At 43.1% G+C, this 16,754-nt stretch overlaps 2 protein-coding genes across 2 annotated transcripts in view; one reads left to right on the forward strand and one right to left on the reverse strand.

Moving 5' to 3' along the window:
• The window catches only part of rftn1a (raftlin, lipid raft linker 1a), a 22,105-nt gene continuing 5,351 nt past the window's right edge, over nucleotides 1–16,754 (forward strand). Inside the window, exons 1-4 of the mRNA XM_031323192.2 lie at nucleotides 1–495; nucleotides 6,568–6,719; nucleotides 13,064–13,247; nucleotides 16,203–16,311. Coding sequence (XP_031179052.1) covers nucleotides 6,572–6,719; nucleotides 13,064–13,247; nucleotides 16,203–16,311 — 441 coding nt within the window. The 5' untranslated portion in view covers nucleotides 1–495; nucleotides 6,568–6,571. The remainder of the gene's footprint in view (nucleotides 496–6,567; nucleotides 6,720–13,063; nucleotides 13,248–16,202; nucleotides 16,312–16,754) is intronic.
• Nucleotides 12,283–16,754, reverse strand: part of oxnad1 (oxidoreductase NAD-binding domain containing 1) — a 21,937-nt gene continuing 17,465 nt past the window's right edge. The window contains exon 9 of the mRNA XM_031323194.2: nucleotides 12,283–12,313. The gene's annotated coding sequence lies outside the window, so the exon portion shown is untranslated. The remainder of the gene's footprint in view (nucleotides 12,314–16,754) is intronic.

Genomic DNA, 16,754 nt, shown 5'->3' on the forward strand with positions numbered 1-16,754 from the left:
TGGATACAGTGCAAGTAGCTTATATCTATGGTAGGCTACTTTATTATATTCCACCCTCACTTTTCTAAGTAATATGTCATCACAGGGTAGTTTTATTCATTTAGGTCCACAAATAGGATTCATACTGTCTCCCAAATTGTTTCAGAGTATCCAACCTTGAGAGCAGCTAGTGAGAAACAACAGGGAGGAGAGATAATGTTTGTAAGGCGCTCGCTCTTTCCCTCCTCACATACGCTGGTGACAGAGAGGTAGACGGAGTGTTTAGAGCCGGCCGTGACATTCAGCAGCAGTCAGCTTTAGTTTCAAATGGAGGATTCCTGTTTAGTTTCCATTGGATCGCAGCATCTGACCTGATGTGTGCCTCATTCCAGCAGCCGTGACGGGGACAGACATAAAGACATTAAAGAGAAGATCGGGACGCACATAACAGACTCAAGTGTGAGGAAGCTTTCAGTCCAGCATACACTTAGCGCAGATTGGGAACGATCGTGATTGGTGAGTGTAAATCTTGTCTGTTCATTTATTTCCGCTACAAAAGGAATTTCCACATTTATTTAGGATTAGTGTTGTTGACACATTTATGAGTATTGGCAATATGAGTGACCGGAACTAAATTTAATAATTTCAAATAACATTTGTGTCTCTCTTATTGACTCTTATCTTTTTGTGAATTTTCTCACTGTGGAATATGATATGTCATAGCTTTGAAAAAAAAACTTTGAAGAGTTAGAGGCGGAAATGCCCTCCCAAAATAAAGGGCAGAAGTCATAGAGAAATCTTTGGAAACCTTTCACAATAAAACACTTGTGAGAGAGAGAAATCCTCTTGGTTTAGACATTCAGCCAGTCGTTTGATTTGTGTGATGTTGTGTGCCATTTGTTATCCGTGGCGGAACGAAAATGAATAAGCCCTCTGCTCGCTGTCACAGGTTGAAGTGCACTCAAGATATGCGTGACGGAGTAAATGTGTCGAGCGCAGATGGAAGAAGAGGGGGATGGATGGAGTGTGTGTGTGTGTGTGTGTGTGTGTGTGTGTGTGTGTGTGTGTGTGTGTGCGTGCGTGCGTGCGTGCGCGTGTGTGTTTTTGTGTGAGCGCGCGGCGCGCGTCAGAACAAGAGAGATTCGGTGCGTAAGCTACCTGTCATGTACCATTTCCCGTTCACTAAACTACCGGCGTTAACGGGCAGCACCAGCTACCCACGTGTTGTGCGAGTGGGTAAGTAGCCTAAGTGTGTCTGTGTGTGTGTGTGTGTGTGTGTGTGTGTGTGTGTGTGTGTGTGTGTGTGTGTGTGGGAAGAGAGGTTGAGGTTGAACGCACCAAAGAAGGAAAACCAGAAACATGTAATTTCAAGCTAGGCTGCACCCACAAAATGCAAGGGGCATCAATTAGTTACATGGATATGTATGGGTGCTCACCATATAGCTTGGAAATCTATTTGGAAGCACTTGAAAAAGCAGTCATTAGTGGTGAGTGACATCCAGTTTATTATACGGGCCATATTCTATAAGACATCAGGTGTTCTTACTCGGACTAAAACGTTAAGAGTTCTACCTCAGGGTTTAGTCGATTGCAGTCCAAACAATCTTCCTTTGTTAATACACTGTTACACTGTTTTAAGAGCAAAATAGGCTGTGCACGACAGACTAGTACATCAATGTCATAATTTGTTTTTATCCTCCCCAAGCAACCTCATTAAAACGCTGTTTGAGGTGACTACTTTTGTTGCTTGCTGAAATCACACCTCCCTCCAGGCAACTTGACATGCTCTCAGTCTGCTCTGTCTGTCTCCCTCACTCTTTCTGTTCTGTCTGTCGCTCTCTGTTGCCCCCCCCCTCCCCCCCATCCTTCGTTGTGGAGATCCAACCCAGTGGGAGGGAAGCCCACTCCCCAGGACTCAGTCTGTCACCTCTAATTTTGAAATTCAGTGAAACACATCATATAATACAATAATCATGTATTAATAATAATGCGACCGTTTTCATTGACATGCCTACATGTTTTTTGTTGTCAAATATCACACAGCTATAAAAAGTGACTTAATTCAGAGTCAAACTATTGATAGGCTGAACATTCCTTGCATACACTGTGCACTCACAAGCAGTAGGAATGATGGCTTCTGAACAGGCCCATAAAGTCCTCTAATAAAGGAGACTGGAAGCTAGTAATGTATTCGCTGATGATGAATTTGCTGATGCTTGCTATAAATCAGTTTAGTGCATCAGGTGAAAAAAATGAACACAACCAGCAACTACTGTATATTAGATGCAGCAAAACAAACCTAACCCTCCTCCTCCGGTGGCCTGCAGTATAGTAGTTGTAGTCACCAGTGATGCAAGACATTCTGGGCCTTTTGATAACAGCTCACTCAAGACCCTGAAATAGCAAAATATCTAGAATCTCTGGCCGCTCTTCTCTTCAACATTTAAGGCAAAATGTTTGTATTGAAATGAAATGCCATCTGTGTTTGGCAAGTACACTGGTTAAGGTCTGGCTATGAATAGGCTACCGCAACCACTTGGTTTAGTTTTTTTGTTTGCGAACATCAGACAAGCAAGCGCTTATATACACCTATTTACTCTGACCTCCACACATTTTGCTGAATGCCACACTGCTTCATGCATTGGCCCCTGCTGTTTATGCTAATGCAGATTTGTTAAGAACATAAGCAATAGGAGGCAGTGCTTTGAGGATATATATGGAAGAGCAGAGTGGCATTTTCTCTGCTAAGCCCATAATTATTGGGATGCTTCAAAGTGCGTTATCACACTTATACCGTGACCACAGAAAATACTGATTGGCTGGCAGGTGCAAATATTATATTGGCAGAGTTAGACCGTTAAATCAGGCAGTATATTGGCTTTTTATTGGCGTACTGCAGATATACCAGTATAGGTGTATATAGCGGCTGATAAATAAGATAAATAGATAAAAAAAAAGAAATTACGGTACAGAGACACCAAAGATATGTTTGAGGTCATTTAGAAATCGTGTCATTTTTGCTTATTTATTTCTCATCATTACAGCTGTTGCTACCTGTAGCTAGTCAGCACAGTAGTGGAGTATAATTAGTGGGTTTAAATATATATTTTATAATATTCACTGTAGTTGTAAAAAATAATGGCTAAGACAATATAAAGTGTCCAGCATGAATAAATGTGAATTTTAACTATTGGAGAGCCTCCCTGGTACTTCCTTCTATATTTACTGTTGATTTTCCCAAGCCTTTGCTCGTCTGTAGCTCTCCCTCTGCAGCAGATGAATGCAGACTCTTGGAAAGCAGACACCCCCCCCCCCACCCCCCCCACCCCCCGAGAGGCACGGGAGGTAGCCGAGCAGTGGCATAGCGCAGACGGATTATGCTCTCACTTAAATCTGCTGTCATTTCAAAACTCTCAGTTACAAGAGATTCTCTAATGAGAAGCCCTCTGCTACTCCCTGCCTATCTTCGTCTTTACTCCATTCTCTCGTTTTCACTTCTTTTATCTGTCTCTCTCTCTCTCTCTCTCTCTCTCTCTCTCTCTCTCTCTCTCTCCCATCTCTCCCCGTTAAAATGGAAGTTTTCTGCTGTCAAGGCTTTTTTTCTGTCTGTGTGAGAGCAAGTGAGAAATTCTGGTTGAAGTCAACATGTAGAAAAAAAGCCTTCACATGTTGCAAAAAGGGCCTTGAGTCATGAAGGCACTGGAGTGTCTCCGCTATTACAACCACCTTGGTTTTTCAGTCTACGTTGTGTCCAATTACAGACATCTGTTTCTAAACAGAGCAGACAGAGTTCAACTGTTCAAGCGAGGCTTTTTTGTTTTGAAACAGAACCGTCAGAGTAAAAAAGGATGATGAGATGTTGGATCAAACAGTAAAGCTGTAGGCTAGTCAAGACCAAGACCACAACAAATCAGGTTTTATTTGAGAGCAATAAAACCAACTGCCTCTAGCAAAATAGTGAGCGAGTTATTCCAAATTGCGATGATATTTTTACACTGCATAATGCATAATGACATTTTTGAAAATTGAGATAATTTGCATTGGGGTGAGTAGATTTGTATTAAAACACTAGAGCTAAGGCAAAGGATGAAAAAAGTGGATCTAAGGAGGAACTCACTGATGCAAATGACTTCTCCCCAAGAAGACAGAAATGTCTGTGGAGAGTTAGAGATTAAGCCTGCTAAACATCCCCATATTAACCTGCCCTGTGTCCCTGTTGCAGACAGAGTGTATTAAAGCACGGCCCTGGAGGGAAAATGTTTGGGAGTGGATCTACATGCTCCAACTTAGTCATAACCCAGGGCCTACTTGACTGGCTGGCTATCTGTCTGGAGACATTGTAATAGTTTTATGGGACTTAAGAAGCTCAGCAGGGGAGCACTTTGTCTGCAAAATCTCATTGAGCCACCAGACAGAAGGACTGGACAGACAGAGAGGAGGATGGAGAGGGTTGGAGTGCTGGGAGAGATTGTGGCAGGACATAATGTACCACTATAATGTAATAACTGGAAGGATCGAGGAAGGTAGAAATGGATGGTGCGACGGTAATGAATTGAAGGAAAGAGTTTGGGGAAGGGATTGAAGGGGCAAGACTGGAGGGAAGTTGCGACAATAAGAATGGACAGATGGAGTGAAAGTAAAAGTCAGGATCGAGTGATAATGAAATAGGGAAGGTTGGGAGTTTTAGTAATCAAATGGACAACAAAAGAGAGAATGACAAAAATGACTGTACTGTCAGGCTAATCAAGGCCGTTGTATCTGTAGAAAGAAGGGAGTCGTGCTAATCAAGGACGGCGGACAGAAGAAGAGCAGAGGCTGAAGAGAAAGGGGTGATTAAGGCATGGGTCAAACAAGAGCAGAGAGTTGAGCGATGACACATTGAAGAGCTAATGGTGTGAGTTTAAGTGGGGAGCAGACAGGTCAAGAGGAGAGAGAGAGAGAGAGCTAGAGAAGATGATCAAAGATATACTGTTGCCTCTCTTTCTCCTCCTCCAGAAGCTTCACCCCCTCCGTCTCTTCTCGTTGGTCTTCATTATGAAAGCATGCTGTATTGAAAGAATAATGATTCTTAATTGCCAGTTCTTTGCAAAATTTAAAATGACAGTCTCAAGACAGATGAGGTATGAAAACCTAGTCATAGATGCTGCCTTTTGCAACTGTGTAACCTTTTCGAAATGAACGTATCATGCAATCAAAGCTGTAAGTCACCAAACGTGCACACACACACACACACACACACACACACACACACACACACACACACACACCAGGCTTAATGTCGTCTGTTAGGATCGTTAGCCGAGTTAATGTCTGTGCACTAGGCCCAATGGGAGTTACTGTGTCATTCTCCATGCTCCCTAAACCGATACAGGCGTGCAGATATAGACCTGCCTTTGGGGAAGACATATGCACAAAGACACACACGCTAGCAAACACAGACATGCAGATGTGCACCTCACCGTGTGGCTCTTACAAGCCGTGGCAGACGGGGATATTAGGCATAACTGTGGTGATGGTTTGAGGGTACCAACGCTGTCACATTTGATTAGCTTGACGATATTTGACCACACCCGGCTCTTGTCCTGTTACCCCTCTCTCTTGTCCTTTCTTTTCACACCCTCCACCCATTTGTCATTCCTCCTACTTCCAATTCCTAAATCACTTGTCCCAAAAGCCACCTCACTTCTTCTTGTTGCTCTTTTTATGCAACTCAAATCTTTGGGTCTAAATTGCCTGTTGAGAGTAGGAATTTAAAAGGAATTTTCAATTTTTTTTTTCTCTCTTCAAATTGTTTCCAATCACCTATCCTTGACAGTGTCTACTGGTCCTTAAACAATCTTAGAATAACACAGATTTCTTTCTTTCCTTTTCTACAAGGCTACCCTTGGATCAACATATAAATTGCTAAGCAGTAAAACATTCTCCTCTCCTCTCCTCTCCTCTCCTCTCCTCTCCTCTCCTCTCCTCTCCTCTCCTCTCCTCTCCTCGTCTATCTAGTCTCATGTCGCTTTGCTTGACAGGGCAGGAAATCAGTCTCATTTCTGCTTTAATTCGTTCTGATCAAACATGTCGCTCCCAATCAGCCCTACTTGATTAGGAGATGCCCGTATCACAGCCCACCAAGCAGGTAATGGCTGACACTTTCATATTTCAGTTTTATTGCAGTGTGTGTGTCAGTGTGTGTGTGTGTGTGTGTGTGTGTGTGTGTGTGTGTGTGTGTGTGTGTGTGTGTGTGTGTGAGTGAGAGAGTGTGAGAAAGAGAGAGAGAGAGAGAGAGCGAGAGAGTTAGATACACACATTATACCTCGCAGCTTGAGCTCGCACGTGAGCAACAGCATTCAGACTTGTCTGTGACTATTACACACACACACACATACACACACACACACATACACATGCACACGCACACACAATCTCTCTCTATTGGAAGTGCTAATGTGTTCTGTATATTTAGAAACTATCAATTCCACGTCTCCCACTCAAGTCTTTGTTAGCACCCTCCTCTGTTTGTTTCTTTTCATTTCCCTTTTTTTTTTTTAACACTTTCTAATGCTCTCTCCTCTCGTCTCCTCTCCTCCTCTATCACAAAGATATGGGTTGTAGGCTTCCAAAGTTGCGGAAGGCAGAAGAGAGGCGAAGCCCGGGCAATATCTATTCCACCCTTCGACGGCCTCAGGTTGAGACTAAAGTGGGCGTGGCATACACCTACCACTTCCTGGATTTCCTGTTGGGAAAAGAAGGTATGGATAAGTTCTCATGTGATGACTTGCGTAATATTGTACTAATCCCCATATATGTGCAAAGATTTTTCTCTGTGCTTTTTGGGCTGGGCTCGTGAAACCCAGTGAGGCGTGTACTTCATGTGACTTGACTTCTCCCACACTTGCATGCTTGAAATAGCCATGTGTTAAATGTTTCTTCATAACACACTTCTCTATCAAAGATGGACACAAAATAATAATAATGAGGAACTAGCAATTCCAGCATTTAGTTTGTCCCTTCATCTCTAAGATGATTGATGATAAGATGATTGTTAAAGTAAAACCAAAGCCGCCCTCACAAATTTCAACAATGAAATAAATAAGGTAGCATCCATGGCATATAGTATGCTATTTTATGCTAAAAATCATCCCACAAGGCAGTGCTTCTTTGCTCCTAAGATGACAAATTGATGATGATTCAGAAGTTTCTGAAATCACTCACAGTAGAGTACCTTACTGAGTGTTTATAATGTACTGAAGGAAACAGCGAATTAATGAGTAATAGAGGAGGCGATTTCAGAAACAGCTCAAATGAAAAGAACAAATCTTGGCCATCACATGCAGCAGACAGTCAGATCTGATTCAAATTTGTTCCAGTTCCACTCTAGCGGGGGCTCCAAGAAATGTGTCATAATTCAAAGGAATTATTTTTCATTGAGCACCTTATTCCTTTTTTCAAGTATAGTTGTCTACTTCAGTCTTCTGTTGAACCCTGTGCCTGCGTCATCATCCTAAACTCTGGCTACACTGTAGCCGCTACAGTGTTTGTGTGTTCCACTCATAAAATAGCCACAGTTGCTGTTCCAACTTTAACTAGTTAAAATGAAATGTTTAGGTCAGCAACTTTGTGTTTTTTTCCTACTGTAAGTATCTTGAGGGGGGAAAGTGGCTTATAAGCTGAAGTTGTGTCTTTGTGTGGCTCCTGTTGCAGGGAGTTCAAAGAGTTTTGTAATTCTCAGATTCAGCTATATTGTGCACACTGTAGCCATGCCCTCCAACTTCTCTCTGCCTCGGCCTTGCACAATAACAATACACTAAAGCGTGTGTGTGTGTGTGTGTGTGTGTGTGTGTGTGTGTGTGTGTGTGTGTGTGTGTGCATGCTTGCGACGTCTTGAGAATGTTTGATGAGAATCCTCTAGAGGCATTTGGTTTCTAAAAATACTAATTCTGCCATTGTGTTGGTGTGGACTGTGAAGAGATAGAAGGGACGGAGCGAGGGAAAAGAGAGGCGAGGAGGAGAAACAGATAGTGTTAAAGCCGATATAAAAAAAAAAACATGTCTTTTTTTTCCTTATGGCTTAATGTTTCTACAAGCCTGCCCTATGCACTCCATTACCTGACAAGCTAGAGCAGGTGCAAGTAGATCACTGAAGTTCTTTTTTTAGAGGACTTTCCAATGCAACACTGTAACAGACAGCAGGCAGAACGCCACAGCCAAGTGGCAATGGTCTGTTTGCCAATCGGCTTCATTTTCAGCCAGCCCTATTATGTTTGGCAAATTGGTTAGGCTGTAGTGTTGGCTGAGAGAGATCTGGCAACTCGAAATGGTGGTGGTGACCAAAACAGACAATAGACATGAGGATTGCTCATCTTTCACTTTGCTAACAGCAGGAGCAGATAAATTGTATAATCGCATGGGCACTAGCGACACACACATAGATACAGAAAGACCGCGTGTGAGCGCACGCACACACACAGTTCATACAAGCAGCGATGGCGGCTCATTCACACTCACACAAAACACTTTATAGCACTTAGTCAACAGAGTTGGCAGGTCATTTATATGGTAAACTCATTGACGCCACCTGAGCTGCTTGAGATGGGTATACTTTATTTTAGGATAAACATAGCTACTTTGAATTGATTGTGTTTGTGTGCGTGTGGTTGTGAGTGGGTGCATGCTTTCCTCTATCTGTGTCTCCCTCCCTCTCTCTCCATTTGTGATAGAGAGACCAAAAGACGTGAAGGATTCCTTAAGGATTATCTGATTGTTTGTGGAGATTGAGAAACCTCATTCCCAGCAAAGGGATTTATTTGTATTTGTCCATGTGTGTGTGTGTGTGTGTGTGTGTGTAGGAGGCAGATAGAGGAATCTATATGTCAGCCCATGACATTGAGGAAACCCACGGTCAAATCCATGCTTTAATTCAATTTGGCTTCCATTAATGATATTATTTCCCTGCCAGCGTGACTTGACGACTCCTACACAGTAATGAAAAACAAATATCTTTGCCGGCGCACCTCTGAGATTTGTGAGACTAAGGTGGCTGTTTATTAAACTAAACTTGTGTTCTCGGTAAGGGGAGCTTTAATGTTGAGAATGAAGAGGAGTGCATTGTGGTTTGTAACTTGACCTTTGACTGGTGAGTGATGGTTTCATCACCACCAGAAACTGTGTTGCTGATAATATAGTGCCAGCTTTTGTTTTACGAGCTTTGCTCTAACTGCAGGAGTGCTTTAGCTGAAACATATTTCTGTGTGACTAAGCCCAACTTGCTCACATTGGGGCAGATCGACCCTGTGGTGAATCCAGGGAGGATGAAGAAAAATATGTTTAATGTTTCAGGCATTTAGCCTGCGCTTCAGACATAGACCATTCGTTTGCTCCAAACCAATGTCTTATTCTACAGAACTGTCTTATTACTCTCTAATCACAAATCTACTGTGCCGTGCCTTGTCACCTTTACAATAGGTGTGCCATGATCTTCATTAGTCCCATTTTAACACTGATTGGTTACCTTGACATGTCAGCATGAATGTCGAGTATGAAATGTAACAGCCAGGTGTGACATTTTAACCCTCCTTTGTGTTGAAGCTGTGCTCAGATAATGAGCAAAGGATACAGGAGAAAGCAGATGAACAGAAAAGAGGTAGAGCAGAGAAAAAAAGCAAAGTAAAAGGGAGGCAGAATAAAGTCAAGGAGTTGCAACAGAGAACAGAAGGTGAGAGAATGAATGGCAGGTAAAAAAAAACAAGAGATATGAGCGAGCATTATTAGTCGGGTCTGGAGCGAGGAGGAAAGCAGAGTGCCTCGAGAGCGAGGAGGTGTGAGAACGAGCGCGCGGGAGTCAGGGATCTTGAAGATGTGTGAGGAAGTAAGTTAGGTGTGATGCTGCGTGACTAACGCTGGTCTCTGGAGCAGACAGTGAGGAGCTGAACTCTGTTGATGACTTTCTGCCGCCCTGCAGAGACAGAGACCCACTAGGCTCATTAAAACTTACATGTGCCTAATGCTCAGCAGTGTGTGGGGGCATGTTTGTGTGGCTTTTCTGCTTCTGTATACCTGTCTGGGCAAAATTATTTTGACTGTCAGTGCCTGTGTGTGCGTGATCTACACCTGAATGCTGTGATAGATATTTCCTCTGTTGACAGAGACTGATATACTTTCCCTCTGCCTTATGTGATACAGCTTTTCTATCAGAATCTTTGTGATGTATTTGGCTCAGAGAGCAGGCGAAGCACAAATCCATCAGTTTGCGAGATCTTTGCTGCCTGACACACTTTTTCAGGCAAACTAATTTTTTTCTTAAAGAAACTAACTTTTTTTTTTTTTAGATAATTCCTTAAAGCGGTTTCAGCCTTATTGGCTTGAGAGAATACCAGCAAAGATGGCAGAGACATTCACGGCATCACACGTATGTTGGTACCGTGTGCGCCTTAAATGGCATACTGTGTTCTCATTTCTCTTGCTTGTACTGTACCTGTACATTTTTGTCAGACATTTCATGTGAAGCGGGGCCTTATGAGGAGATCAGACCCCATATAGATAAAGCTCAGATGCTGACCAACGACTCTCATAGCCCGTGGCTGCATTCCCAAAAACAGTGGGGAGAACCTGGCTCCAGGAAGCTGATTATTTTATAGTGACTGTTTTTGGCACATATCCTCGCCCTCCACAAACCTCTGCAAGTCATTAGAAGGCTATTTAAATAAACGTGAACCTCCAGCAAGCAGAGGGATAAGCCTTGAGAGTGGCTGTGAGTATAGTAATCCCCATGCATCACCTAGCAGGCTTAGTGCAAACTCTTTCTTTCTCGTTCACACACACACACACACACACACACACACACACACACACACACACACACACACAGGCAAAGAAAGATATGGCCCATACACACTTGCTGAGATACTGTGGCGCACACACCACAGAATATATGCTTTATAGTCACACACAGAAATTCATGGATTGTATACAAGGAATTAATAAGTCTTTTCAAACAGTTACAGGAAGGAGGATGACTCTCACACTCCTCATGCAGCTTGTGAAATCCAGGGTCAAAAAGTGAGGCGGCGCTCACGATACACGCCAGCTGTTATTTGGTCAAAGCTTCTGGGTGAAGACGGAAATAGCAGAGCGGGGATCAACAGCTGAACAGCCGCTCTGCAGCGTCTCGTGTCTGTTAAACAATGCACCTTTGGACATCTGTACTGGCTTTTAAACTTGCATGTATGGATGCAAATGTTCCCACTCTATTATATACTGTATATCCCCCCCGCCCCCCCACACACACACACACACACACACACACACACACACTCCACTTCTTCTTCCCTTCTCTGATCCACAAAGTCCCAAAAACACTCACACATCTCCAACTCCCTTAAACATACATGCACACACACTCTGCACTACACCTCCCCTGCCCTCACTTGCTGGCACTATAAAACTCCACCCGGCTTTTCTGCCCTGAGCCGTTCCCATGTTCCCATTCTGGAGCGGAATTGCAGCCTCCCTTTAAATCCCACTGTGGCAGACAGTATAAATGAAGTCGCTTCCCAGCCTAAAGCACTGCATAACACCCTAATAACTTCTGTATGCCTTGCCTGAATTAGCTGCAATGCCTTGCTTATGTCTCATTGGTGGGTGAGTGCCAGCCATGCACAGCTAATGACAGCTAATGACTATTTACGGTGACAGGATCGTTGTTATCCCCCTGCCACCCCGCCTCAGTCTCCAGCTGTTATTATTATTATCAGCTCTGTACTGCTTTTGATAAGTCCCCACAGACACCCGTTTAAATGTTCGCTTGATGAAAGGCTCTCGTGGTTCAAAGCACTTATGCCAAAATAATGTGACGGTTGGATTTTCTCTAGGAGTTTTTCTCCCATTGTTTAACTAAGATGGGAGTCAAGAGTGTATGTTCATGTGCTTGTATCCTAGCATGCTTGCCAGCCCCTCATATGTGTGTGTGTGTGTGTGTGTGTGTGTGTGTGTGTATATATATATGTGTATGTGTGAACACTCCAGATGATGGAGAACAAATTGAAAATGAGATGGCTTGCACATCTTTTTCTCCCTCTGCGTGTGCATGTGTATGTGTTTTTGTGTGGGTCTAGTTAATTTATGCAGGTTATTTTCTCTTCTCCAGACCCATGCAAATGAGATTGAATGGGAAAGGATGACAAGCATTCAGGCACAAACAGACAGCCTCATCTCTCTCCAACAGTGCTCTGATTACTGCATCTCTCTTTCTGTGTCTCCCTTTTCCTCACTCATCTCTCTCTCTCTCTCTCTCTCACACACACACACACACACACACACACACACACAAACACACACACACACACACCTGGCTTCACTCAGCGATACAGAAACATACAGCAATACATGCATGTGTTCTCTTAAAAGCCTATAAACAGAGAATGAGCGTTAGTACAATACACCAACCCTGAGAGCGCGGCTCTCGCAAACATTACGCTCTCCCTGGTGGATTTGCCGTGACAGTTTGCTCCCATACGATAAGCTCCGCTAACCATTTTCCACTGAAGTAAAGGGTTTTTCTTTCCATTGTGTTTGGTAATAAAGGAACCGGCTCTGTGTTAGTGATTGCTGCTAATACCACACAGCCAAACAAGCAATGTGATGGCATTGTCTTTTTAACCTTTTGATGTATGCATTTTTGACTATAGGCTATTCAGCTGTCCATTAGTGTTGGCCAACATGTGTTTGTGATATGGAGCGTGTGTTCAAAAAAACACTTTCCAGCATGCATATACATGTATGTCTTTGCACATTTGATGTGTGTGTGTTTTACAAAAGCCAGACTGGTGATGGTGACAGTGAGGACAGAGGCTAATAGCTCTGGTGTAATTAGTTTCAGATTTAGCGTGAAGATGCCATGTGTTGTTGTTCAGGGGGAATTATCATAATGAAACATGCTGTCTTTGTTCCTTCACACCCTTTTTTCTTCCCTCTTCCTCTTTGTTCCAGGTTTTTTCCACTTCCAAATGCCTCTTTTGCAACGTGTAATGTCCATATCTGACTTTTTTTTCCCCCATGTTTTTTTCTCCCTCCCCTCTCACCCATTCTCCCTCTCCAGAGGTGCCGGTGTCATCGGTGCTTTGTCTCTCCTCAGTCAGAGAGCTACCGGTTCAGGTCAGGGAACTCTACGCGCAGGGTTTTGTCCTGGTCGCCGTCCACCCGTTTGTCCATTCCTGCGGCCCTCGTCATGCACACATTCAGCGCCAGCTGCACCGGGCCGTTCTGGTTCGAGAGACGCCAAGGTACACAAATTAAATACATGCTTGTCTGCAGCATGAGCGCCACCTTTGTAGAATAAAACAGTTTGCACCGTAAGGATTTTTATGGTAGAGTGATTGAGATAAATGAGATGATTCATTTGCAGCCAGATTTAGACAATAGTTAGGTAGCAGCTTTTGCAACTTAATTTTTTTGACATTGAAGCCAATTGAGACCCATTACCACAAGCTAAGTTCTGCACTTCACCTCCTTCTTTTGATGTGAAATTAATTGCATGAGTCAGCCACAAAAAAATGTCTAACTTAAGCTCACTGTCCCAATTCTTTCACTTTTGACTATACATGATAATATACTGTACTTTCTGACTCCACTGCATACTGTGTATCTCTTCCGTAACCCAGTTATTCTCCAGTAAAAACTGCAATATTCACAGTCACATTTGAGCGGAGCATTATTTTCATACCTCCCTGCTATCAGCTCTGGTACAGCATGCAAGCTGAGCTTTATTCTTCAGCACTTTATCATGGAAGTTACTGACAGATTTACACCAAACAGAAACCATGCAGACCTTCTACTGTAAGTCCTGCATTCTAATCTGGGTCTTAATAATGCCCATTTTTCCCATTTTGGCCCCAGGTTTGTCTCAAGACGTGTACCAGTTTCTCAATAAAGAGCATGTCTACAATAATTACTAGTCATTGGTTCCCCTTTTTTCCCCCAATTCCTCACTCTGCATTTAGCTATGCTAGCGGCATAGCTCTGTGGATGGCAATGTTGGTCTGTCGTTTAGTTGGGCCGCCACTTTGGTCCAGATTGTAATATCTCAACAACTGTTGGAAGAATTTCCACATTCATTTTTCCCAGAGGAGGTTTCCTAGCAGGCCAAAGTTTTCACTTATCCAGGGAAATATATCAACAAATATATCTTTCCTATCTAATCTCAACATTTACCAGATGCATTGGCACAGCATTTGGTACAGACATTAGTTTCCCCCTTAGGTTGAATTGTAATGACTTTGGTGATCCTCTCTTTAGTGCCATCATCTGGTTTACAATTTCAATTTGTCCAATTATTTGGTTTTATGACCAAATACTAATAACTAATTATGTTTCCATCAGCCTCAACTGTACTTTGTGTTTATTGCGAACAAGCAAATGTTAGCATACTAACATGCTAATCTAATGTAATGATATGAATGGAACATGATAAACATAGCCGCTAAACATCAGCATGTTATCACTGTCATTGTGAGCATGTTTGCCTGCTGATGGGCTGTTAGTCCATATCCACGACGTTCCACTTCCGGGATTGTTCAGGTGCCGCCGGAAATTCTGCCGGATGTTTTTTATTTTGGCCCGGATGTCCGTTACCTTCCGCTTTCTTTGTGTTGGCATTTTAAACTCCGGTCGGTTTTTGAGGACTGCTCCTCAGATCTCTGCAGGATAAATCCAGACAGCTAGCTCGACTATCTGTCCAATCTGAGTTTTCTGTTGCACGACTAAAACAACCTCTGGACGTACACATGTTCCACCAAAACAAGTTCCTTCCTGAGGCTATTTGCAGAGGCGCTATTGCTCCGTGCGGCGCTTAGCACTGCCCAAGACGATTGTGATTGGTTTAAAGACATGCCAATAAACCAGAGTACGTTTTTCTCCAATCCACGGAATGCTGTGTGGCATAGCCAGACCCTCCTCCACAGCGCTCTGAAGGAAGGTCTGGCAATGCAAGACTAATGGGCTGTAGACTCTTAATCTTGTTTATTTGCTGTCAACAGTATTTGAACCAAATATGTATCGCTTGTATTTATTGTAGCAATTTTACATACCATTTCCCAGTTATTTTCTGACATTTCCAAAACATATGTGAGTGATCTACAATACACTCTCTCCACACTCTCCTCCAACATATCTGGCATCAGCTTACTGAACTCTATGATAATGTCTATTGTATAGAGATCCCTGTGGATCAGTCTTTGTGTCTTTTTCAAGAGACAACCATATGTTGTCACTTACTCTATGCATTTAAAGGAATTACTTTGCTTAGCCTACAGGTTTGGTCTGTGTACTTTTTTGTAATGTGAATTGAAGGAATAGCGTATTGTATAGACACCCACTCACACACACACCGACACGCACACTCTACTGTAGTGCACAGGAAGGTGCTGGGCTGTTCCTTTGATGCCCCTCCTGCCAAGTGGTCCTGCTGCTTCCTGGCACCTGTCACTATGGAGATGGCTGATTGCATCATCAGCGCTCGCCAGAGGGGAACGGCACGCTGAAAGAGAGAACCCATCTTCTCCATTCTTTCATCTGCTTTTTTTCAGTGATGGCCGTCCCCCCTTTTCTTTTGTCCTCCTTACCCCCCTCCGTCCCCTTTAACTCCGCCTTTTATCTCCCCATCAACGCCATCCCCTTTCATCAAAAAACTCTAAAAATGAAAGCAAAAAAAATCTGACAGCGCTACTGTTTCAAATCTAGCTTAGAATGTCACTCACGCCTCAGAGCACAAGATATTACCACGGCCTTTCCACTGACCTCAATCCAAATCTGAAGAGGCGTATCTGAATACTCCTTTTATGATTGTGTCTTGCAGTGGGAGCAGAAGGAAATTCAGTCCCTCTCTCTGTCTAATAAGTCTTTTGTGATTGTGGTGAATGTGTGTTCCTCTTAAATGGAAAATTTAGCCTGCACCAGAATTGACATTATGTTTCTGCTGTGATCATTCTGGGTCAATGAGTGCTTGTGAACATGAGCGCGTCTGCCAGAAGGGATCTCGTTTAGACTGTAATGTTACTGGGTGATGGAACTGCTCTGGTGATAATGGACAGGAAACGAACCGAAAGGAAATGTAATGTTATAGCAGTATGAGAACATTTGACATTTCCTGGTTCATAGGAGCAGAATTGAACTGAACTAAATGACATATGATTGATGCTTTTATACTGACTGTTTAAATGATTTTATTCCTCACGCTATAGTTCAGAGAAAAGCCAACTGAGGTGGGCAAGACATCGTCTGGAGACAGATGTGTGTGTGGCAGGTCACCAGGCTGCTGACCCAGAAGTGATCCAGAGCTACGTCAAGAGGGTGAGTTCAGTATTTTTGCAATGGGCCTTTCTGCCAGCAGACATTTTTACTTGTCATAGAAAGAAAACCACAGGTGTTACTAATAACACCATTGATGGCTCTGTGCTATTCAAGCGCTCTAGTGAGAGTGACAGTGAGCAAGCATGCACGATACCAGCAACCTGAAATCAAAGCAGCTAAATGGAATTCAGCCATCATTATTTACACCTGTGCTTTTCCTACTGTGACAAGACAAAATGTCTTTTGTGAAAAAGGCCTATTACTGTATGTGAAGGGGGCTTTTTTTGCTGTTATTACCAAGGTATGTCAAATAGGATCTTTGTGCACCATGTCTTTAATGATGCACGGTAGAGAGCTTAACATTGCTAGAATTACTTCAATTTAAACAGGCAACAACAACTTCAGGTGCAGATCTGACACCAGTGCTCTCTTTTTTCCTCTCT

The sequence above is a fragment of the Sander lucioperca genome, chromosome 16, assembly GCF_008315115.2.
Source record: "Sander lucioperca isolate FBNREF2018 chromosome 16, SLUC_FBN_1.2, whole genome shotgun sequence".
NCBI classification, from domain to species: domain Eukaryota; kingdom Metazoa; phylum Chordata; class Actinopteri; order Perciformes; family Percidae; genus Sander; species Sander lucioperca.